We start from the raw sequence: 23,470 nt of genomic DNA, 5'->3' as shown, positions 1-23,470 counted from the left end.
CTCTATATTTTAATCAGAAATATAGAAACTGAAGAATAATTCATATAGTGATGCCTTCTATGTTCCACTATTTGAATCATCTTTTTAAAAGCATTATTAATGTGAGACATTCCAAGAAGTTCACATTCTTAAGAATAAGACATTCTCAGAACAGATGCATCGAATGCCTGCCTATAATCCAATCTAGAGCGGAGGCTCTGTGTCACAGAGCACCAGTGATAGGAACACAGTTACCAGAAGTAATGGAAGTTTTTTCAGGTACTGGCCCCATCACAAAAAGCCTCCTGTTAGTGGGATTAGAAGAGTTACCAAGGTTCCATGTACATGCAGCTAGGAGCAACCCTTGGAAGATAAGGTAAGTGGCAAAATCTTGCGTTTACTGCATTTATGAGCACTATTGTTTTTGAAACTTGGGTTTTTGTTTTTCTTTGTAGCTCTATCTATAAGTGATCCATCTTTCAGAAGCCATGAATTATCCTGGATGTCTTTTGCTTCCTTTCATATTCGAAAAAAGACACATATTCAATTGCAGTTCCGGCCTTTTTCTACAGATGGCATCCTATTTTATGTTGCACAACACTTACAAGCACAATCAGGTAAAGATGGCAGGATTTTTGTGTGCAGTAAAAAAATAATCCTAATGAAGTCCCGAAAGTCTATTAAGTGATAGGTGATTAAATATTTTATTTTTTAAATCACCTAGCCTATAAATATGTAAACAGTTGATACTTTCATGTTCTATTGTTTCTGCATTATGTTTATGAATTGACTCCCTAAATATAAATGTTAATAAAATAGCAATAGCTTTATTAGAATTAACATTAGCAAAATCCAAATATAGTTATGCTCAGCTTTATAATAATCCTGTCAAAAACGGTTGAAGCCATGCCTGATAGTCTATGTCAAAAGGAACAAAATATACATATAAAAGATTTCAAAAAGGAAGACATGGCTGTTACATTTCCAGGAAATCCATCTGCATTAACAGCTCCTAAAATTTTTCTTTAAGTAGCTCTGTCTTCTAAATGGTAAAAGTTTAGGATCCACATCCCAAAATAAGTTTCTAAAAATTATTGGAACCATAAAATTGCAAAATTATTGTAAAACAATTTGGAATAAAAATATCCAAGTACTATGTTGTACTCAAAATTGACATTTGAGATTTTATTACTTTGTCCTTTATTTCCATTTTCATATCTTTCTCTAAAACTTTGACAGAGGCATTTGCATAGTCACATTTTTACTGCAAAATATTTTTAAAAGTTTACATTGAGGTTTTTCTTTTGTTTCTCAGAAAACAGAATTTTGATATTGAGAAATAATTAACTTGGTTTGTTTCTCATAGTCAACAAATATTGTGCCCTTATTTTCACAATCTAACCTAAGTAATTCTTTTAAAGGTGTCTTAATATGTGGTTAGATGACAATATCAGAGAATTAGACAAAAGTGGTTTTATCTCAGTGCACTGGTGAAATGCCTTCAAAATAAATTCAAGGAGAAAAGATGGTGATTTCAAAGAAGGAAGATAACATAATTGAGCCATAAAATATTTTGGAAGAGAATTGTTCTCCTGAGATTTGACACTTGGTTTTAAATTCATGATTAATTTAAAGCTCCCTATGAAAATGCTAAATGGAAGAATCATGCACAAATAGAAAATTTCTGTTTATAAATCTAGTCATTAAGATGTCATCAGCTTTAGTTATACACATAGCTCATAAAAAAAACAAAACAAAACTCTCAAAGTTAACTTTTGTATGGTAAGGGCAGAAAATCAAGACATATTCAAGACTCTGACTGGCCAAGGATGTTGTACTGTAATTTAACAATCAGTGCAGTGGATATGTATCTGTGTTCATGTATATAAAATTAAAAGCTCATACACATTAATTCTTATAGGAGGCAAGAACACATTTTTCTTACATATCATTAAATAGCACTATATTTCAGTTCATGGAAGTCAAGGTTTTTTCTTTTACCAGCCATTAGACACTATTTACAAAGAGAACTGAAAGTAGATTTATTAGTTCCATGTCATGACTGGTGCTGTATTTGACACTTATGTAAGGAAATCATAAAAACTTTAAAACATAAAACATTGAAAAATCTAAGCTCTACATTTGCAGGTTTAGATTAACTTAAAGGTAATTAACAGATTTAAGGTATATACTTATTACTTATTAATTAGGTATAACCAATGAAGTATATTTATTTATTTAAGGTTGCATAAAATAGAAGTGACTGTCTCATACTTTGTATCTTCTCCTAAAACTATGTCTGATGTAAACATTAACCAAGCCTTCTACCTCATCCTCTAAGAGGAGCTATTAATAAAAACTTCCCAAACATTTAATATACAATGTCAAAAATCACAAATTTAGATTTTCAGTGGCCAGTGAGATTTTCATATGTGCCAAACCAAATTCCCAATGAAAAGGTTTCTGTGTCTCTTCAGAGGTAAATAATTTGAATAATTTAAATAGTGTAAAATTTGAAACAAAAGGATAATTTGAAAATTATCCTAGTTGATTTTAGATCTGATTTTGGAAAGAGATGAAACTTTGGCACTGTTTATCTGTTTCTCCTAAATATTTGATATCACAACATGTTTGACATAAGAATTATCAATATTATGTTAAGCATAAATTAACCACAGAATTGGATTCATCTTGTTAATAAAATGTTTAAAATTCATTTTTGTTGAGAGAGATATATTGACTTGTTGTTCCACTTATCTGTGCCTTCATTGGTTGATTCTTGCGTGTGTCCTGACCGGGAATAACCAAAATGCTCGTATACGGGAACAATGCTCTAACCAGCTGAGCTACCCAGCTGGGCCTGAGTTCATCTTTATATAGTTACAGTCCTCTCAGACAAACATGTATTTAAGAAGCCTAGTCAACTACAATGTAAAGTTAAAACATATTCAAACAACTGACAAAAGATAAAATGTTATATTACCTTTGCTTTTCTTTTTAGAGAAAATATATACAAAATTCCCTTAATAAATTCTCTGTAGTCTCATCACAAATGTTAGGTTCTACCAGGTTCATTTGATCTGTGTTGCTTCGTGGGGACAATGGCAGCTCAGAGGAGGGAGGGAGAGAGGGAGAGAGGGAGGGAGGGAGGGAGGGGCTGCAGCCTGGTTAAACAGGTAAATAGCCAAAGTGCTTTTGTGTATGATCTTCATTCCACTTACCGGCTCACTTTCTTGTAAGGACCACCCACTAATGGTGAACTTTTAACACTTACTCACCCTAATGCCAATCTGTGTCTACAGCACTATTTTCTAGTCAACTAAAATCAAAGGTCTGCATGACAAAAAGCTATAAATAAGCTAAGAGCAATTTTAGCTTCTGGGGACACAGAGGAAGAAAAATGACACACACCCCACTTTTTTGTAAAAAAATTTTTAAAGATTTTAATTATTTATTTTTAGAGAAAGGGGGAGGAGGAAAGAAAGGGAGAGCAACATCGATTGGTTGCCTGCACATGCCTCGACTGGAACTGAACCCAGAACCTAGGCAGGTGCACTGACTGGGAATCCAGTGACCTTTTGCTTTGCAGGAGGATGCCCAACCAACTGAGCCACACAGGCCAGAGCTTGTCAGTTCTTCCTAAGAGAAGAATGCACCAGCAAAGCCACGTTAAAATAAGCAGTTCTCCTTGCTCTTTCTTCTGGTTGGCAACTGGAGGAATGATACAGATTTACAGCCTCAGCTTTCCTAATCATTTGCTAGATCATTTTTATTCCAGTGCTGCACTTCACTGTAAGATTGTTTGCCATAGGACACAATTAACAAAAGAAAGTTCTTCCATTATGCTGTGAAAAAGAATTGTTTTGTGTCTACTTGCAAGCCACAAAGCATATTCAAAGTGCTATAAATTTTTAAAACTTAGTATCAATTATGTTTCATTGTTCTAGTTTCTTATGTTATAAAAAAGTTTAGTGATTAAATCTGTATTTAATATTTTCTTATGTAAGCTATTTGTAATGCTGCTTCTCTTTCCTTAGTTTAAAACGTTGTTCATGTTAGAAAACATGGAATTGGATTTCTTCCTCATTGGAGGAATTTTTAAAAATCAATTTACATGTTATAGGGTTAATGCCATAAAACTAGTTATTTGAGTATTACTAAGTATACCCCACAACTATACAAAAGTATTTCTTAATGCAATGATTATTCATTGAGTGTCTCATCATGTGCCAGGCACTGTGCCTAGTGCTAGGGATGAACTGTTGGGCCAAATCAGCTACAGCCACGGTTCTCGTGAAGCTCACAAAGCAGCAAAGGCAGCTATTAATCAAGTAACAGATGTAATGATGTAGATTATATTTATGAGAAATATAAATTCTCTAGAAATTACAAGAAAATTAAAGCAAGAGAACCATATTTTGCGTGGTCTTATCCTTTCCCCAGGTGGAAATGATAGGTCTGACCATACAGCAACTATGCCTCCCATACATCCTAGAGTGGCCTGGTGTGGGCCACAAGGGGGTGTAGAAGAAAGAACATTATTTGCAGTTGGGCGATGACGCTGGCTGGCACTTCGAAAGCAGGGAGAGAAAAGAGTAGTAGCATGTGCCAGGAAATCTCCCTGGATAGAAAAGGAACAAACTTTTTATTGTTTGTGAAATGTTAGGGGTAAGGGAAAATGCTCTTTTGAGGAAGATTCCTTCAGGGTTTGTTATGTAAACCACTTTGCTACCTTCTTGAAACAATCTTACACTGAAGGGCTACATTCTTTTTCCAGGCCTGTAGAATTAAACGCATTCACTTTTCCTCTGAATGCCTCACTGCAACTTCATGTGCATGCTAGACCACTGGTTCAGATTTTTTCACACATGCCTATATAATTATGAGATAAATATTGTGAGAGAAACTTCATCCTATTAAAACATCAGGGGGAAAAAACTGACCAAAAAAGACTTCTCTGAGGAAGTGGCATTTGATCGGAGACCTCAAAGACAGGTAGGAGTTACCTAGATGAGGTGGAATGGAGTGGAGTGTTCCAATAAAAGAGAACATGCACAAGTTTCTGAAACAAGAGGATGAAATCCTAACAAGGTCAGTGTTGCTGGAACAGAGTGCAGGAACTGGGAGAGAACATATTCCAGGTGAAGTTGGAGAGAGGGACCAGGAACCTGCAGAAACTTAGTCGATATGTTGAAGATTTTAAGTTCCTGGCCTGACAACAGTTAATACCATTAAGGGTAGTATAATAATGAGAATGTTTTTTGATGTAATTACTTTAGCTTCAATGCAGACCAGAAAATCAGTTTGAAAGAAGAGTGATAGATCATATACTAGAGATGATAGTAAATTTAAAGTGGCAGAAAAGAAGTGGACAGAATCAAGATGTTTACAATGAACCCAAATGCTAATAAATGTTTGATTAGAGATTATGTTTGACAAGTTATGTGTGGATCAAAGAAAGAATACTATCCAAGGGTCACACTTAAAGTTTGGATTTGAAGAACTGGATGGAGGGACTGACTCACTGAGTTTGGGAAGACTGGAAGAGGTCAGGTGTATGAGAGAAAATTCACAAACTGAGGTATGAACTTTGCAGTTTGAGGCACCTTTCATAAAACACCCAAGCAGAGCTCTCAACTAAGGGTCTGTGTACTTGTAGATAGAACTTGCCGCCAAGGGCATGGCTGAAAAACACACACACAATACAATAAAAGGTTTTCACAGCATCACTATTAACTGTTTCTTTTGCCTACCTCCCCAATCTGTCAAAACAGTGGGTTGGGGTAAATGTTACTTTTTACACGTTCACCCTTAACTGATATTATTAAAGGAAAACCTCACTTTAACTTAGTACCACAATGCATTCACTTAGTGGGAAATATTTACAACTAGAGGAAACTAATGTGGCCAAATCCACAGCAAAATAATACAGAATGTGAATGAATGAATGCACATATACTCCAATCTGTAAATGGGAAGGAAAATATCTACCCTAATTATGCCCAAGACCATTACCTTTTTCCCAAAATGAAAATTTAGTCATGTGGCCAGAAAAGCAAGTTTTTAATGGACTAACCTTTCACTGTTACTAAATTGGTTTTCTTTCTCAACAGGTGATTTTTTATGTATCTCTTTAGTAAATGGTTCTGTTCAACTTCGCTATAACCTTGGTGACAGAACTATCATTCTAGAAACTCTCCAAAAAGTAAACATTAATGGAAGCACTTGGCATGTGATAAAAGCAGGAAGAGTTGGTGCAGAAGGCTACCTGGATCTGGATGGGATAAACATAACAGAAAAAGCCAACATTAAAATGCGCTACCTGGACACCAACACTGACTTCTATATTGGAGGTGTGTCATCCTTAAGTCTTGTAAATCCCATGGCAACAGCAAATGAAGCTGTAGGTTTTCAAGGGTGTGTCCGAGAAGTTATTATAAATAACCAAGAATTACAATTAACTGAATTAGGAGCAAAAGGTGGCTCCAATGTAGGCGATTGTGATGGGACAGCCTGTGGGTACGACGTGTGCAGAAATAAGGGTGAATGTGTAGTAAATGGCACCACTTTCTTTTGCAGATGTTTGCCACATTGGACTGGGGACACATGTGATCTGTCTGTACACTGCGTGAATAATCTTTGTCTCCACCAATCTCTATGTATACCTGACCAGTCGTTCTCTTATAGTTGTTTGTGTGCTTTGGGTTGGGTGGGAAGGTATTGTGAAAACAAAACTTCATTTTCAACTGCAAAATTTATGGGTAATTCTTACATTAAGTACATTGATCCACACTATAGAATAAGAAACCTTCAGTTCACTATTGTATCCTTCAACTTCAGTACTACTGAAAGAGAAGGCTTAATCGTATGGATAGGAAAGGCTCAAAATGAAGAAAATGATTTTCTTGCAATTGGTCTTCACAATCAGACCTTGAAAATAGCAGTTAACTTAGGAGAAAGTATTTCTGTACCTATGATTTATAGCCATGGTACATTCTGTTGTAACTCATGGCACCATATCACTATAATTCAAAATCAGACTCTTATTAAGGCCTACCTAGATGGCAATCTCATCCTCTCTGAGGATATTGATCCACAAAAAAAATTTGTTTCTCTAAACTATGATGGTATTACTTATCTAGGGGGCTTTGAATATGGTCGTAAGGTAAACATTGTCACTCAAGAGTTTTTTAAAAAAAATTTTGTTGGTAAAATTAAAGATGTGTTTTTTCAGGATTCAAACAAAATTGAGCTAATTGAATCAGAAGGGTACAATGTTTATACTGGAGATGGAGAAAATTAGGTTTCACAAACTAATAGTGGCTATTATACTATACAAAATATGTATGAAAATGTAGTTCTTTTGTAGTTATTTCTTTGGCACATTCCTTACTGAAAATCAACTTCACTATTACCTGAAATAGTCTAAATATGAACACACTTTTTTATAAGCTTATAAATATAGCTAAAGTGTATAGCTGTTTTCCTACATAAAATTTATTTGTATGTTGGTTACGTTTTCACTATTAGTTTATTTAGTGTTTCTTCATCTGTGAATTGTTTTGAAATGGAATGTAGATGGAAATGAACTAATGATACAAGGTAAAAAAAGCTAATCGTATTACAAGGAAAATAAAAATTATGTAAGGAAATATTCTATACATGACTCAGCTATGAATATTCAAGATTGGCACTGTAAAATTTGAATGCTGACTTAAACCAAAATTTGTGGGAAGGTGGAAGGTAGGGGAACCAAGTTACCTGATGAAAGTTAAATCCTTGTCTTCCACTTATCAGTAAATATTAGTTTTTGTAATTCTTTTTTAAATAGCATATACACATCACAAATATGAAGGCAAATATCTTAATATATAAAATAATTATTTACCTCTAGAGAGTAGTGCAGATACTGTCAGTTTTTGCTTATTAAACCACATAGGATTACTTTCCAAACCATATACTTACTATATAAAACTATACAATTTTAAAATTAAATTTCATTTATTAAACTTCATTTATGTTTAACTTTTAAAGTCTACAGGTCTCAACACTGGGCAGCAAACAGGTTCTAAACACTGCCATGTTAAATTATTTTCCTGATCATTTGTATTGTTAAAAGTGTAAATTGAGAAAATCCTTTTTGCCCAATACCAATGACTGATACAACAGTCAATAGCATTTTCACCCCTCACCCCCCATTCCACCATTGCAAATTGGGAGGTAGTTGTTACTTAGCATTTTCATTTTGATATTTCTAATAATTTTGCCACCAAGAAAGCAACTGACAACACATGACTGGTACAAAGCACTGACTGGACTATGGAGGGAAAATAAAACTTAGTAATAAGCATGTAAAGTTTAAAAGGAAAAATATATTATTTATTACACCAAGACCCCAAAAAGAGGGCTGGTGGAAGTTCTTATTGCAAACTCTGCCTCTGCAGGCTCTAGTCTATACAAACTAGATAAGCCATTTGTCATTTGAAGAACTTTACCAAAAAAAACAAAAAAAACCAAAAAAAAACAGCCTTATTGTTGCCATTCCATTGCAGTCAGAAAGCGACAGACGTTCTTGGAAGGCCCTAGAACTGAAGTTCAGAATTTTGGCACCATTGCTAGCAGACATACTATTCCTATTAGCACTGAAAGTGTGTGAACAAAATATAACGTGGAATTCCAGAATGTCTATACACTGATCAAAAGAATTTTTTGTCCAACAGAAATCACAATTCCACACGACAGCTCTGTCCAATATTTTCTGAAAAGGTTTGACCTAAATTTGTTTTCATCCATACCACTTCCCTTAGACATATTGAGATCATGAGGATAACTGCTCTAAAAAACTCCTTGATAACCAAATCTAACTTTTAAAGATATATTTTGTGTACAAAGGCAAGAAAGTTGTTCTATGGAAGATTACAAAAGCTTCAAGGAAACTTTGCCTAAATGGCACTCCTGTCATATGTTCTCTCATGATAGTGTGCCCCTCGCCTTTCTTTAGAGCAAGGCTTCCCGAGGTGTAGTCCAAGGGTCTTTAGAGGGGATGTAGAGTGCTTCTTTTCCCAACAAATGCGTGGAAAGCCAGACTTTCTTCATATACTTCAAAGTGGCATATTGGAAAACACGGAATGTAGAAGCAAATGAGAGCCCAGTTATCTTAATTCACACTTAGATGTGCAAAAATAACGACACTCTTACTAACCAATTTAGTTTTGTTATTTTCCATTAAAAAATTCTATTAACATGATTATCTTTAAACAAATGAACAAGTATTTTTTTAATCTGTAGCATTTCTATTTCTCATATTCTAAATGATATAATCTGTAACAAAAGCTCTTTTGAGTTCTCTATTAGAGTATATAGTGCTGAAACCAAAGTTTTGAGAAGTGTTGCTTAAAAGCTGCTTCTCACAGCTGCACAACTAGAGTGTGATCATTTGTCTTCTACACCACAATGCAAGCTCCAAAAGTTGGAGGCTAATGACATTGTTCACCACTGAATTCCAAGAACCCAGCATATGCCTGCCAAATAGGCCCAAAATAAAGTAACTGAAAACTGCCACCTTGATAGTCTCCTGTAAATCAAAATGACTTGGTGAATCTTCTTTCACTCTAAAACCCAAAATTCCACCTGATAAATTACCAATACTTGTTTCTGCTACCCTAGTAATGGTGTTGAAGACTTAATGTGAGATGCTTTTCCAGCACGAAATAACAATAAAAACTTGTAAGATATTACTATAAATGTTACGATGTTTCTGAAAGTGTTAAATGTGTACACGAGAACACTTTAAATTGAGTTGAAGTATCTACACCAGTGGGTGGCAATATTTACCCTCTAAAGACTCCTTTTAAAGATTAAGTTCCTGGAAAAAAAAATAAAGGTATTTGGGGATATTGGGAGTTATACTGGATTCACTGCCTTTTTTTAAGTGTGTATCCTGGGGTTTCCTCCAGTGATTTAGTTCTGCATCTATAAATGAACAGTGGGCTCACGTTTTCAAAACAGGTCTAGCTATTAGCCTAATGTTTTTCAGCTCATCTAGTCACTTACCCTCTTGCTCTACACGAGTTAAGTGAAATTCTTTATGAAACAGGAATCCAAGAATCAGGGTATTTGGCCCCTTTTTAAAAGCAGTAACCAATTTTATTTCTGATTTGCTTTGGGAGACAAAAGTCAAGAGTTGACTATATACCTGTATTGCCCTTTGTAGTCACTAGGAAGTAGTAACCTGACCATTGTTTTAGAAGGATCTCAGATGGGAATAATGTTTCAAGTGTGAAAATTATGTCAACTATTTGCTTTAACAATATCTGGTTTATTAGGAAGTTCTTATACTACTATTAAACTTGATTAGTATCCTTCTTTAAAAACCTAACTACATTAAAAACTAAGAACAGGTGAGGATAAACTTAGTTAAGTTTTACATGTTAACACATGAACATGTTAATATTCATGTGGCTTCCCACTCCATTCTCTTTTCTATTGTTGGTATTAACTTTTAAGTATGTTTACTATGACCTTAGACGTTTGAGCACTCCAAAATTTTAAGATTAGCCTACACACGACTAAGCTACATTTAGTGAATCAAGGGCTGTGGTAAGTAGAATGCCACCCCCAAGTTGTCCACATCCTAATCCCTGAAACGTGTGATGTTAGGTTATATGGCAAAAGAGAATTAAAGTCACAGATGAAATTTAGGTGCTAATCAGGGGACCTTAAAAAAGAGCCAACATATCTTGGATTATGTGGGTGGGCCCCAGTAGCCACGAGGATCCTTAAAAGTAGGAGAGGCCCACAAGGGAGAGAGACAGCAACATGAGACCCAGGCTCATGTTACTGGTTTTGAAGATGGAAGAAGGGACCATAATGCAAAGTAGGTGGGTGGCCCCTAGAAGCTCGAAAAGGCCAGGAAATCAATTCTCTCCTCTAAAGCCTCCAGAAAGTGCACCCTCCTGACACACCTTAATCTCAAGATGTGGCCACTGAATCCACATCAGACTTCTGATTTACTGGTTTTAAGATAACAAATCTGTGGTTTTAAGCCACTGAATTTTTAATGTAATAACAGCAATAGAAAATTAGGCCTGGATAATTAGGATTTGAGATGAACATGAACTTTACAAATCTGTAGAAGAACCCACAGGTCTTTGGTTGTATCATCCTGCTCACTTGGACTTGGTTGTGGAGGAAAAGGGCTGTGAAAGGTATACATAATAATCAGGCTTCTGTCCGTATCTCCTGCTCTCAATTCTCAAAACACAACTGCCACACATACTGACTTTGGAGAAAAATAGAACTCGGCTAGAATCCCAGCTCTTATCATAGCAGTCTAACCTGGGTCAGGTTTCTTAACTTTTCTAAGTACCAGTTCCCTCAGCTCTAAGTCTTTACGCCTTTCAGGCTGACGAAGGATCATATCATTGGAAGTGTTCGGCATGTTTGCAATACAGAGGGTTCGTGGAAGCTTGTTGATGCAAGGATTACAAACGGTGGACTTAACAGGTATTAAAACACCCTAGTACATTTTACTTAACAGAGGTATATATAAAACTGTCTTGAGATGGTTCTAAATTTTAAAAAGCATCAAACGTTTTAAAGAGCAAGTTCTCCTGAAAACAGAAGAAACAAAGATGAACTTCATATAACTTGCTAGTTTGGAGAATGCTGGCTGTGAGACATAGGATCAAGAATGGTTTTGGATCTGCTATTCACTGAAAACTTTTCTCATTTTCCCTTACACTTGTCAGACATTAAAACCTCGGGAGATATGCCCATACTCTCCCTACTTGCCAGTTTCAGTCAACCAGGGATTGAGACCTAGTTCTAATACTTAGTAGCCCTAAACTCCTAGGAGATGGTCATCTCCTACATATGTAGGATGTGTCAAGATCCAATGAAATGTGAATAATTTTGAAGTAAGCCTCAAACAATATGTATAAGAAATTACTGGCTAAGAGGCAATCAAAAACTGACTTTAAGGTTTTCTTCCACTGGTTAATTCATTCTTTACTTGTATTTTGCAAAAGAAATCTGGTGTCTGACCAACCCTCCCAATCAGATAAATTAGATTTGCTGACAACATGTGTATTTGAAACCAAAAAGCTAATTTTGGAGGATTTGAGTGGGTTTTATTGAAGCAGGGGGTAGGAGGGTAGAGGGGATCCTGGTAACAATTTCTTTATAATGATGTAAAAGATGATGTACTGACCTTAAGTTTATTTGCTTGCAGACTTTTTTCTAACAAGTTCTTTCCCAAACAAAAAAGTAGACCAAAATTAAACAAATTTTATTTAAATACAAGTCCTCTGTCTCAGAACTTTTATGATAAAAAAACATCATCAGAGGATGACAAAAAAGATGCAATTTGTTAAAATTAGACAAAATGTATGGTTTTAAATTTCCATTCCTTCTCTCTCCAGTGAGAGTAACAAAGCTGATTCCATTTCAGAATGTATTTTTAACTCTACTCCTTAGACTTTTGAGGAAATCAAACATTATTACCTCTTAATTTTGTGAAGCCATTTTTCGTTTTTCTTTATTAATATATATAAGGGAAATTACTGGCTTCTTTCTCTTTTTGGCCTCAAGTGTTAGTATCATTTAGTTGCCACTGCATTAAATTATATCAATACAATATAGTTTGGATTGGAAATAAATTTAGATTTGGATTAACAATAGACTCCATGTGCTTTGTATCTGAAGCAAAACCAGCCTATGAAACTGCAGTTACCCCCAAAACAAATTAGGGTTAATTACACATTCACAAACAGATTCACAGCACATTTCTTGTAAATAAAAGTTCTGTGGTCTTATAATGAAATGGTTAGTCAGTGTACCCAATTTTGATAGTATCAAGTCTTCAGAAACATATATAAAGTGGGCAAAGCTGCAGTTTTTCATTGGTAGTTCTAAATTCTAGCCTCTTCAGAACTAAATGATTTTTATCAACAGCCTATACTTTAACACAAAGATATCATTTTTCCCCTCATCTAATGCCTGACACAAAGATAGCTTATGCCTGTTATGTATGTTCTCGGCTGAGTAAAAAAAACAATGTCTGAAGGTTATTAAAGCTTTAAAGAAGAAATTCTTTCACTACTGAATTTCAAGTCACACACACAAAATAGGTGAGAAATTCTTTTATCGTATTTAGAATCAAAATATCCCTTAAAATATTTACATTTTACAGTAAAAAGGATAGCAAAACACAAGATCATGTACAAGCTTAAGTATTCAAGTTTCTGAAGAGCCAGAAAAGAAAAGGAAAAGAATGGCCTACCACAAAGCTGTAGTATATATGGTAGTAAATGCCTTCAATGAGTGCAGATTAAAGCAGTAAATGTACTCCTTGGGATTCTGATTCTTGGTCAAAAACTGCTCAAGAAACTGATTAATATAATCTGATTATGAAGTCGCTTGCCTTTTTGTTGCTTCTCTACAGTTTCTTTAAAAACAGTGCAATTTAAAACAAACTTACAGAGAACACATTACTCTCAAATTAGTCATATAAAGAACATTCACTAGAGGCAGTAAATATATTCCATAGTTAACCATATTTACCAATTAAGGAATAAAACTAAAATTTCTAAGCCTTTATTGTATATTAATAAAACAAATCTTTGAATATACAGCAATGTAAAACTTTTAAAAATATTAAATTCCTATTACTAGAGACAGTTGGTACGAAGGAGGGATGATTACCACTGGTACAGAGCATTCTGTACCAACACACGGAGTTTATGGTTCTGCAAACCACCACCATTAAAAATCTGAAAGATGGCACAATCCTAGCAGGCAATCATAAAGTTCTAATGATACAACATTTAACATTTACTTAATGCAATCTTGAAGCAGCCCGCAAATTTTACCTTTTGCTTTTAGCTCTGTCAGTGTGGTCCCTATCTTTGTGGTACCTATCTCTGTCCTTTTCTCCTTCTCTATGTTTACCCTTCTCTCGTTCTTTGTCCTTTTCATGGTCTTCATTTTTAGGTTTATCAGGTTTCTTGTCTACATTCCTACTATCTCTGCTTGCTTTTCCATCTGATCCTCGATCACCATGTGATAACCGTGCCCTCTCTTTATCTTTGTGCCCTTCCTCCCTGTTTTTTCTGTCTCTGTCTTTGTCCTGGGTTCTGTCTCTGCGTCTATGCCTCTCAGATTCTTGCTCCCATTCCTTTTCATGTCGGTCTCTTTTCAAGTGGTGTGAATCACTATAAAACCTCTGGCGATCCCCTTTTCCCCTATTAAATGGCCTATCCAGCTGCTGCTGGTCTTGTCTACCCCAAGGGTCACTATGGCGCCTTTCTGGCCTTCGAATGTCTTTAACCTGGTAAAAATTTTGTGGGCCTATATACCTTGATGTTTGTGAAAGGGGACCCATCATACGTTGAGGCTGGCCTGTCAGGTGAACAACAGGTGGCCAGGGAACCATGGGATTTTGAGCAAAACCAAAGCCTGGAGGGGGAAGTAATGGGGGGGGCAAATGTGGTGGAAATCCAAACATGCTTTGTGGGGGGAAATTAGGAGGCCCAGGAAATGGAAATCCAGGGGGATTAGACTTGAGGTGCTGAAGGTTGGGTTGCTGTGGCCGCATGGGTGGAAAGTTTGTACTTGTTCTGGGACTGGTACTTCTAGAAGTAAAGTTGACGCTTTTAGAAGGAAATTCTGACTGACTTGTGTTTCCCACTTCAAAATGAGATGTTGCTGCTGATCCTCTTCGAAATGGGTGCACAGTTTCAATATTTTGCATTAAAATATTGTCCTCTAAGGGTTTTGCTTGTTCTGTTTGAGAAGTGTGTACATCTTCTACTGGTGCTGAGCTTTGTGCAACTCCTGAATCATCACTCTGCTGAGCACTTGAGTTTTTCTCTACAGGAGACAACTTTTCCTCTACATTGACTTGTTCTGTTAAGTGCTCCTTTTGTGACAGACCAGGCAAGGTGTGCTTTTCTCCATTCCCACAACTATCTCCATCTTTGCTTTCTGAAGCCGCTACCTGCTGACTTCGTCCTGCTGCTTGCCTAGGATCCCTTTTCAGATTGATAAACTGTGGGGACCTTGCCGTATTAGCAACAAGGTTTTCACTGCAACTCACATTACCATCTGTGTTTCCTTTTCCTACATTCGACCTGCATGGAGAACTAGTATTTGAAGTTTGATTATCTTCCAAATTATTCTCTTGATCTTGCAGCAGCTGTCTTTTTAATGTTCTCTCTTTACTCTCCACAGTTTCCTCTTGTTTCGACTGAATTGATAAATTTGTTAGGAATGCTTCTGTAGAAACATCTGGTGGTTTACCTCTGAGACTAAGACTGGTCAAAGTTCCAGGAGAAACGGAGGAGGGCCCTATTACTGAGGTCTCTTCTCCTACGGGTCCTGAATTACCTGTAGATTCTGCAATATGATCATCTCCTTTAACCTTTAACTCTTTAGCGTCATCATCAGTTGCTTCTACTTTATCTATTTTCTCTGCTTTGGGGTTGGCTTGCTCATTTATAAATGGAATTTCTTTAAGAGTGCTTTGTTCTTGCACTGACTGAGGCTGTTCATATACCTGATCAGTAGTGCCCAAAAGGCTCTGAAGTATATCGTCCACAGGAAGAGGTTTATTTGCTAATTCCATAGTGGAAGGCTGATTTTCCCAGCCAATCAATACCCCGGGAAGAAATCTTAAAGGTTTTGGTGGCTCCTGTTTGGTGACTTCTACTAAAGGTTCCATTACTGTTGGAATGTCTTCCTGAAGAGCTGGCTGAGGCTTATTTCTCTGCTTGTGTAATACAGTTGTAAAAGAATTAAAAAAGTCATTTTCTTCCTCTGGGGCTTCCTCTGTGGAAACTTCTATTTTACTTTTTTTATCAGGTGGCAATGCTATCGGTACACTTTCAGAGGTCTCAGCAGTATGACTGCCACTGGTACTAGCACTGTGTTGCCGCTTCAGTTTTTGACGAATAATTAAGCCCAACAACAGATTAGGTCTGTGCAGTTCAAGCCCTGTATAAAATCAAAACCATAAATTAAGTCACTTTCAATCATTAAAGTAAAGGGTAAATTTCTGCACCCTGGCTAGATGCCTCAGTTAGTTGGAACGTCACCCCCCACACCAAAAGGTTGTGGGTTCAATTCCTGTTCAGGGCACAAACCTAGGTTGCAGGTTAATCCCCAGTTGGGCATACACGGGAGACAACCAACAGATGTTTCTCTCTCCCTTCCTCTCTCTCTAAAATCAATAAACATATCCTTGGGTCCGGGCTGGTGTGGCTCAGTGGGTTGAGTGCCAGGCTGTGAACTGACAGGTCACCAGTTCAATCCTGGGTCAGGGCAACGCCTGTGTTGCAGGCCAGGTCTCCAGTTGAGGGTGTTCAAGAAGCAATGGAGCAATGTTTCTCTTGCACATCAATGTTTCTCCCCCTTTCCTTCTCCCTCCCTTCCCCTCTCCTTAAAAAAAAATACATTAAAAATCTCAAAAAAGAATTGTTTTTAAAGAAGCGGGGCAAAGGAGGATAAAGGGGAGAAAAAACTGGGACAACTGTAATAGCACAATCCATAATATACTTTGAAAACTTTTTAAAAACATATCTTTGGGTGAGGATTTAAAAACCAAAACACATACACATTTAAAAAGGGGGTGGGGGAGTAAATTTCCACATCTAGCTTAATGGGTGCCTTTCCGTTAGGTCAGCTCTAGAGGCCTGGACCGCGCCCCCCAAAAGCACAGTCCTTTCACTCTGTTCCCATCTCCCACTTTGTTTTATTCACATGGTTATGTTACTAAAACGTGTACCTACCAGGACCATCAAAAGGCACAAGAGGGTGTGGTATTTTGTCCATGGCACCCAAAGGAATAAGGTACATATCTTTAACCTGCTTCATGTTGTTAGCCGCTACTCCATAGCGCTTTCTGCTACTGAAGTACGCAAACAGCAAAGTGTAAGAAATTTGATCTTCTTCAGTTACAGGTGTGAAGCGAACCACACAAATTTCCTATTCAAAAAAAACAAATCACTGTTCAAAATAGTAACTTATACAATAACTTGGTTTTAAATACCATTCCTCAACTAGTAATATTCTATTGAATTTTATAATAATGGTTATCAAGTAACACGTTTTACCAACTTAAATGCAGATACTACTAAAAAGAAACAACTCTTTGGAAAAGATCTTTGCTGACCCATTAAGGGATTTACTTGAAGGTGTCTCATAAGAAACAGTCCCAAGGTAATTAATGTGTTCAAGGTGACATGCTTTTCAGTGGCAGAAAATATATTTAAACACAAGTTTTTTGACATCTGTATTATACCTTTATTTCCAACATTACAACCTCCGGAGAGGGCTGCCTGTGTTCTCATCATACTGCAACTTAATAACATCTACCACAACCACCCTTTCTATGTATACATACACACGCATCTACTGAAAACCCAATCTTCAGGGACTGAATTTAGGAATATAGGAGCTGGGTGAAAATACCTCAAATATAGATAGGCCATATATTCTGTAGCCATTTGGCTCACTCAGGAACTAATTTGCTTGCCTCTGTGTTCTTGGCTTTGTTTCAGAGAAAAAGAGAGTCCCAATTTGGTATTCATTTGTAGTGTTAAAAAAAAGGATGTTATCTCATGAATGTATCCTTGTCAAAATGGGGAGAGGTAGATCTGCTGCAAAGCTTAAACTGATGCAAGATCCTATAGAAAACATGTGAATGAGCTGAACTATATATGGCTCTACTTCTTATTAAAGGTCTATCATCTAGAGTCTAGACTGTCCTCTTTCAGAAGTAACGACTATTACAATGTTTCAGTCAGTGCAAGATGAAAGCATAATATAAAGCGTTTGGCCGTTAAATATGGATAGATCAAGAGTCATTCCTAAAATGTCTAAGAGTAATAATACCACCCAATACTTGCCCATGACTTCTGCTATCATGAAAAAGTGACAGAAAAAAGATGTAGATGAATCACTTTTTTAGTGATTCAAAGTTCATATGTATTCTATCAGTTTAATTCTAAAATCTACATTGGAAAAAATATTCTTTTCAGCTTAAAATTATCCATTTTGGATTACTACTAATCTTACTATAGGATTCTTATTTTAAGAAAGATAAAAAAATTAATGTTTGCTTATTCAAGATTTATTAAATGTGTATAACATGCTGGGAGTTATCCTTGAAGGGAGAAATAATTTCTTCTAATAATTATTTTTTCCTGTGTAGTAGTGTTCTATGACTTAAAGAAATAATAGAAAATAGAAAAGAAGAAATATTGTTGTCATACAGGTTAGCAATTATCTCCCAAGGTCCATTCCCCTCTCTCCCTCCTACTGCAAAGAGAAGTCCTTAACTTTAGCTGGGCACACAGTGATCCAATACATTATATTTTCAGATTACATTTCCCAGCCTTCTTAGCAACTATATATGGCTATGTGACTAAATCTTACAAATGGAAGATAGAGGAATTGAAAATAACAACTGCAACTTCTAGCCCTGGCTATTGTGGCTCAGTAGGTAGGAACATCGCTCCATAGGTATATGGAGGTTCAATATACCTGGTAAAGGTTGGAGATTCAATTCTCAGTCAGGGCACATACCTAGGTTGTGGTTCAATCCCAGGTCAGAGCACATATAGGAGGCAACAAATCAATGTTTCTCTTTCTCTCAAATCAATAAACATATTTTTTTAAAAAATAACTGCAATTGCTAGGTCTTGCTTTTAAAATAACTAGACAGGCATTCTTCATTTTTTTCCACTCGATGCTGATAAGTCAGCTCTGACTATGTTTGACTGAAAAAAACAACACTCTTAAAACCAATAAAATAACAAGACAAAGGAGGCTGGTCCCTGCATGATTTGTAGAACCAGAGCTGCTGAACCACTGAATGAATGAATGATTTCCCTAACATAATAAAAAATAAAACATATTTTTTGAGCCATTGCATTTTAGGGCTTCCCTGTTACAGCAGCTTAGTCTATATCCTAATTTAAACAAATGTCCATAATCAAAGCAAGACAAAAATTCCACGATGAGTCTCAATATTTACTCTAAAACATTTCTTTCAAAACACTGAAGAAGTCACTGAGAAGGCATACCAGGAGGAAAAAAGAAATCCACAAAAGGAACAATAGGCTGTTTTGAGCTTTAGCAAATGGCTTCAGTTCAGTTTTGCCATATATATTAGTTAGATACAGAATTTGTTTTGGTTCCCTCCCCAGAAGACCTTGCATAAGAATTCTTAGTGTTTTATATTTCAAATATTCTGTCAAACTGGTATAATTAAAAAGTTTTCCTTACCTTGGTTCCTGATGCTTTAATTTTTTCCACATAATCCCAAACAGTCTGAGGTGATATCCTACCACCTACTTGAATACTATCTGGTAGATCCTGTGGTAAAAAAAAAATGAAGGTGATCAATGTATACAAATCATTATAGGGTCTTCTGACCAAGATGGAGGCGTAGGCAGATATACTCTGCCTCCTTGCACAACTAAAAGAAGGACAACAATTTTGAAAACAAAAAATAACCAGAACTGCCAGAAAATCAAACTGTATAGAAGAGTCCAACAACCAAGGAGATAAAGAAACATTCATCCAGCCCGGTTGAAGGGGCGTAGAGGAATCAGGGCGAGGCCACGGCTGGAGGACCAGGGCAGGCAAGGTGGTGGGTGGTGGGTGGCAGGTGGCGGACCAAGCAGTCCCATATTTGCATGCAGATAAACCCAGAGGAACAACTGGGGCATGAGACAGACTGTGCAACCCAGGGTTCCACCACAGGAAAATAAAGTCTCAAAATCCCTGACTGTAAAAACATGTGGGGGTTGCAGCAGCAGGAGAAACTCCTGGTCTCACAGGAGTTCATTGGAGAGATCCACAGGGTCCTAAAACCTACACAAAACCACCCACCCGGGAATCAGCACCGGAGGTACCCAATTTGCTTGTGGGTAGCAGAAGTGAATGAAAGCCTGCCAAGAGCCAATCAAGAGCACTGTTTCTTCTCTGACCCCTTCCCCACAGACGACGCCACAAAACAGCAATGTGGGTTGCCCACCCCTGGCAAATACCGAATGCTCCACCCCTGACTACGTAACAGGCACACGGAGACAAAACAGTATGGCCCAAGTGAAAGAACAGACCAAAGTTCCAAAAATACAACTAAGCAGTGAGGAGAGAACCAACCTATTAGATGCAGAGTTCAAAACAGTGCTAATCAGGATGCTTACAGAAATGTCTAAGTATGGTTGCAAAATAGAGGAATAAGTAAAGGCTATACAAAGTGAAATAAAGGAAAATGTACAGGGAGCCAACAGTGATGGGAAGGAAACTGGGACCCAAATTAACAATTTGGAGAAGGAAGAAATAAGCTTTCAACCAGAACAGAATGAAGAAACAAGAATTCAAAAAAATGAGAAGAGGCCTAGGAATCTCCGGGACAACTTTAAACATTCCAACATCCAAATCACAGAGGTGCCAGAGGAAGAAAAGCAAGAAACTGAAAACTTATTTGAAAACATAATGAAGGAGAACTTCCCTAGTCTGGCAAAGGAAATAGACTTCTGGGAAGTCCAAGAAGCTCAGAGAGTCCCAAAGAAGCTGGACCCAAGGAGGAACACACCAAGGCACATCATAATTCCATCACCCAAGATTAAAGATAAGGAGAGAATCTTAAAAGCAGCAAGACAAAAGGAGACAGTTACCTATAAAGGAGTTCCCAAAAGGCTATCAGCTGATTTCTCAAAAGAAACCTTACAGGCAAGAAAAGGCTGGAAAAAAGTATTCCAAGACATGAAAGGCAAGGACCTACATCCAAGATGAATTACTCTACCCAGCAAAGCTATCATTTAGAATGAAAGGATAGATAAAGTGCTTCCCAGATAAGGTCAAGTTAAAGGAGTTCATCATCACCAAGCCCTCATTATATGAAATGTTACAGGGACTTATCTAAGAAAAAGATGATCAAAAATATGAACAGTAAAATAAAAACAAACTCACAACTATCAACTGAACCTAAAACACAAAAATGAAAACAAACTAAGTAAACAACTAGAACAGGAACAAAATCACAGAAATGGAAATCATATGGAGGGTTATCAACAGGGAGGGGCAGAATGGGGGAAAGGGTTCAGGGAATAACAAACATAAATGGTAGGTACAAAATAGACAGGGGGAAGTTAAGAACAATAAGGAAAATGGAGAAGCCAAAGAACATATATATGACCCATGGACATAAACTACGGTGGGAGAATGCTGGTGGGAAGGAGGGGTGCAGGGCAGAGGAAAATAAAGGGGAGAAAAAATGGGACAACTGTAATACATAATAAAATATATTTCTAAAAAAGATCATTATAGCCCTGGCTAGTGTGGCTCAGTGGATTGAGCTCTAGCCTGCAAACCAAAGGGTTGCTGGTTCAATTCCCAGTCAGGGCACACGCCTGGGTTGCAAGCCAGGTCCCCCAGTGGGGAGCATGCAAGAGGCAACCACACACTGATGTTTCTCTCTATCCCTTCCCTGCAGTCTAAAAATAAATAAATAATCTTAAAAAAAAAAGATCATTGTAATACATTTCATACAAATTTGGCTCTATGATTAATATGAAATGTTACTGTAAAGTAAATTAAAAGATTATGAAATGCATCATCAGAAACCATAAGAATGCAGAGACAGCAATTAGGCTTTACTTCAAATATCAATTCCAAATGACTATGTGGATGCCCCAAAACAGTTAAGAAACAAAATCAGGTCATGTTCATTATCAGCAGGAAAGACAGGCACAGGTAAGAGAAGTAGTTGCAGGCATAGCACATTGACAATCCAGGAAAAATGCTGCAGATTTCAGAATATCAGAGGAGACCATTTTTCCCCTCCCAAAACCACGGTTGGTAGTGGGCAGGAGTATGCCTTACATGATTAATAGCTGTTTTTGGAAGTTAAGTTGGACTATAGGGTACATTTTGCACAGAAAAGATTATTGTGGTTATATAAGGTTCATTTTTTTAAAGGTACAATTTCTCTGAAAAATGATTACAAATAAAATCAAGTGCAATTAAGGATATTTAAAACTTAAATCACTATAATTCTGTCTTCCGTTTTATCTCAATTATTCATTTCTTTACATAGTTTATTCGAGGTTGTGGTCCCAACCAAAAAAATGTATATAGAAAGCAGAAGTAGAGATCTGGAAAGCAATCACACAGAAACGGGTTTAGAAAGAAGAATAGTTTTGTTTAAAATCAAAGAGGTCCCATAGTTTAGGACTCAATCCTCTATTTAAAAGAAGAGTGATGTTCACCATGGACTAACCAAAAACCAAGTTTCTAAATAGATTTATTTAAAACGAAGAGCATCATGAGTCTATTTAATTCTTCTCTTATAAAACTGACATTTCTAAAATGTTGTCTGTCAAGCAAACAATTTGTAAAAGTAATAGTTAGATTGTTTATTAATAAAAAACAACTGCTAAAACAAACTGGTCAATATCAGATAAGCAATTTTATATTTAAACTAATTTCAGTCTAACACCAGGAAAAGTAAAATTTACGTTAGTCTTAAAAAAACAAATATACACACAATTTTATATGATTTAGGCTTTCTAAAATACTGAAAATCTTTTTTTAAACTTTCGCCTTTATCGTCAGTGGACTGAGATAAAAGCAAAAGGTTAATGTTAAGATAGGAACACAATCTCAACATAAATACAGCACACAAGTACTGACATATTTTCCTTTTGCATAAACAGTGAAAAATACAACCTTTCAGTGTTCAAACATCATACTTTCTCATCTATAGTTCAAAAAATGTCATACTTTCTCATTTACCATAATACTACAATACTACAGCTGTTTATTTTCCATAAACAGTTCCTGCCTATTACCTCAGATATAAAACCAACCAAGAACACTACTACAGCAACTATGGTCACTGGTCTCATGAAAGTGTCAACTAGTGTAAAATTTCAAATATAGTCTGAATCTTGTTCACAGAAATAGGCAGGTAAGGATTGTAGTCATGAAGTTGAGAAAACAAGCAGAAGGGAAATTAGAAGACTTGTTAAAAATGAAAAATCTTCCTGAAAGTTGTAATATTTAAACAAAAACTTAGATATATCTAATGTGGTTTTAACACTTTCAGAGCACAGTTTTCTGTAGTTCTAAAATCCTATTCGGGAACTCGTAATTCCATAAATTGAATGGTTTAAATATCATTGTCAATAAATATTTTTATTATAAATTAAAATAAAATATTATTGTGACTATTTAATATTTTTATTATTTTATTATCTTGTTTCCTTACCTACTGCTTTCAAAAATGTGTATGTCAAGAAAGGCAAAAAAGGGCGAAAAAGTTCAGTTACCTCCGTCAGGTACTCGGCAGAACCAGAGACTGGGTAGGCTTTGGTAACAAATTTTGCCACAGAAGGCATGTTGATAAAACCTTTCCAGATGAAATTCAATCGAGCTAGGAACGTAGACTCAACTTCAACAGTTCCAGGCATCTCTGGAC

General features: G+C 36.3%; 2 protein-coding genes across 7 annotated transcripts in view; one reads left to right on the top strand and one right to left on the bottom strand.

Annotated features, from left to right (window-relative positions):
* Positions 1–11,454, top strand: part of EYS (eyes shut homolog) — a 1,607,944-nt gene extending 1,596,490 nt beyond the window's left edge. Inside the window, 3 exon segments of the mRNA XM_045842859.1 lie at positions 435–596; positions 6,093–7,282; positions 11,383–11,454. Of these exon segments, the coding sequence (XP_045698815.1) occupies positions 435–596; positions 6,093–7,282; positions 11,383–11,454 (1,424 nt within the window).
* Positions 11,455–12,247: 793 nt separating this feature from the next.
* The window catches only part of PHF3 (PHD finger protein 3), a 78,231-nt gene continuing 67,008 nt past the window's right edge, over positions 12,248–23,470 (bottom strand). For all 6 annotated transcript variants that reach the window (XM_045842612.1, XM_045842614.1, XM_045842615.1 and 3 more), the window contains 4 exons: positions 23,322–23,469; positions 19,267–19,356; positions 16,767–16,962; positions 12,248–15,972 (listed from right to left, as the gene is read on the bottom strand). In XM_045842612.1, the coding sequence (XP_045698568.1) occupies positions 13,847–15,972; positions 16,767–16,962; positions 19,267–19,356; positions 23,322–23,469 (2,560 nt within the window). In that variant the 3' untranslated portion in view covers positions 12,248–13,846. The remainder of the gene's footprint in view (positions 15,973–16,766; positions 16,963–19,266; positions 19,357–23,321; position 23,470) is intronic.

The sequence above is a fragment of the Phyllostomus hastatus genome, unplaced genomic scaffold (genome assembly GCF_019186645.2).
Source record: "Phyllostomus hastatus isolate PE091 unplaced genomic scaffold, TTU_PhHast_1.1 phas_contig_40, whole genome shotgun sequence".
In the NCBI taxonomy this organism is placed as follows: Eukaryota; Metazoa; Chordata; class Mammalia; order Chiroptera; family Phyllostomidae; genus Phyllostomus; species Phyllostomus hastatus.
Note: the sequence above shows the minus strand (reverse complement) of the source record. Positions and strands in the feature narration are given on the sequence as shown.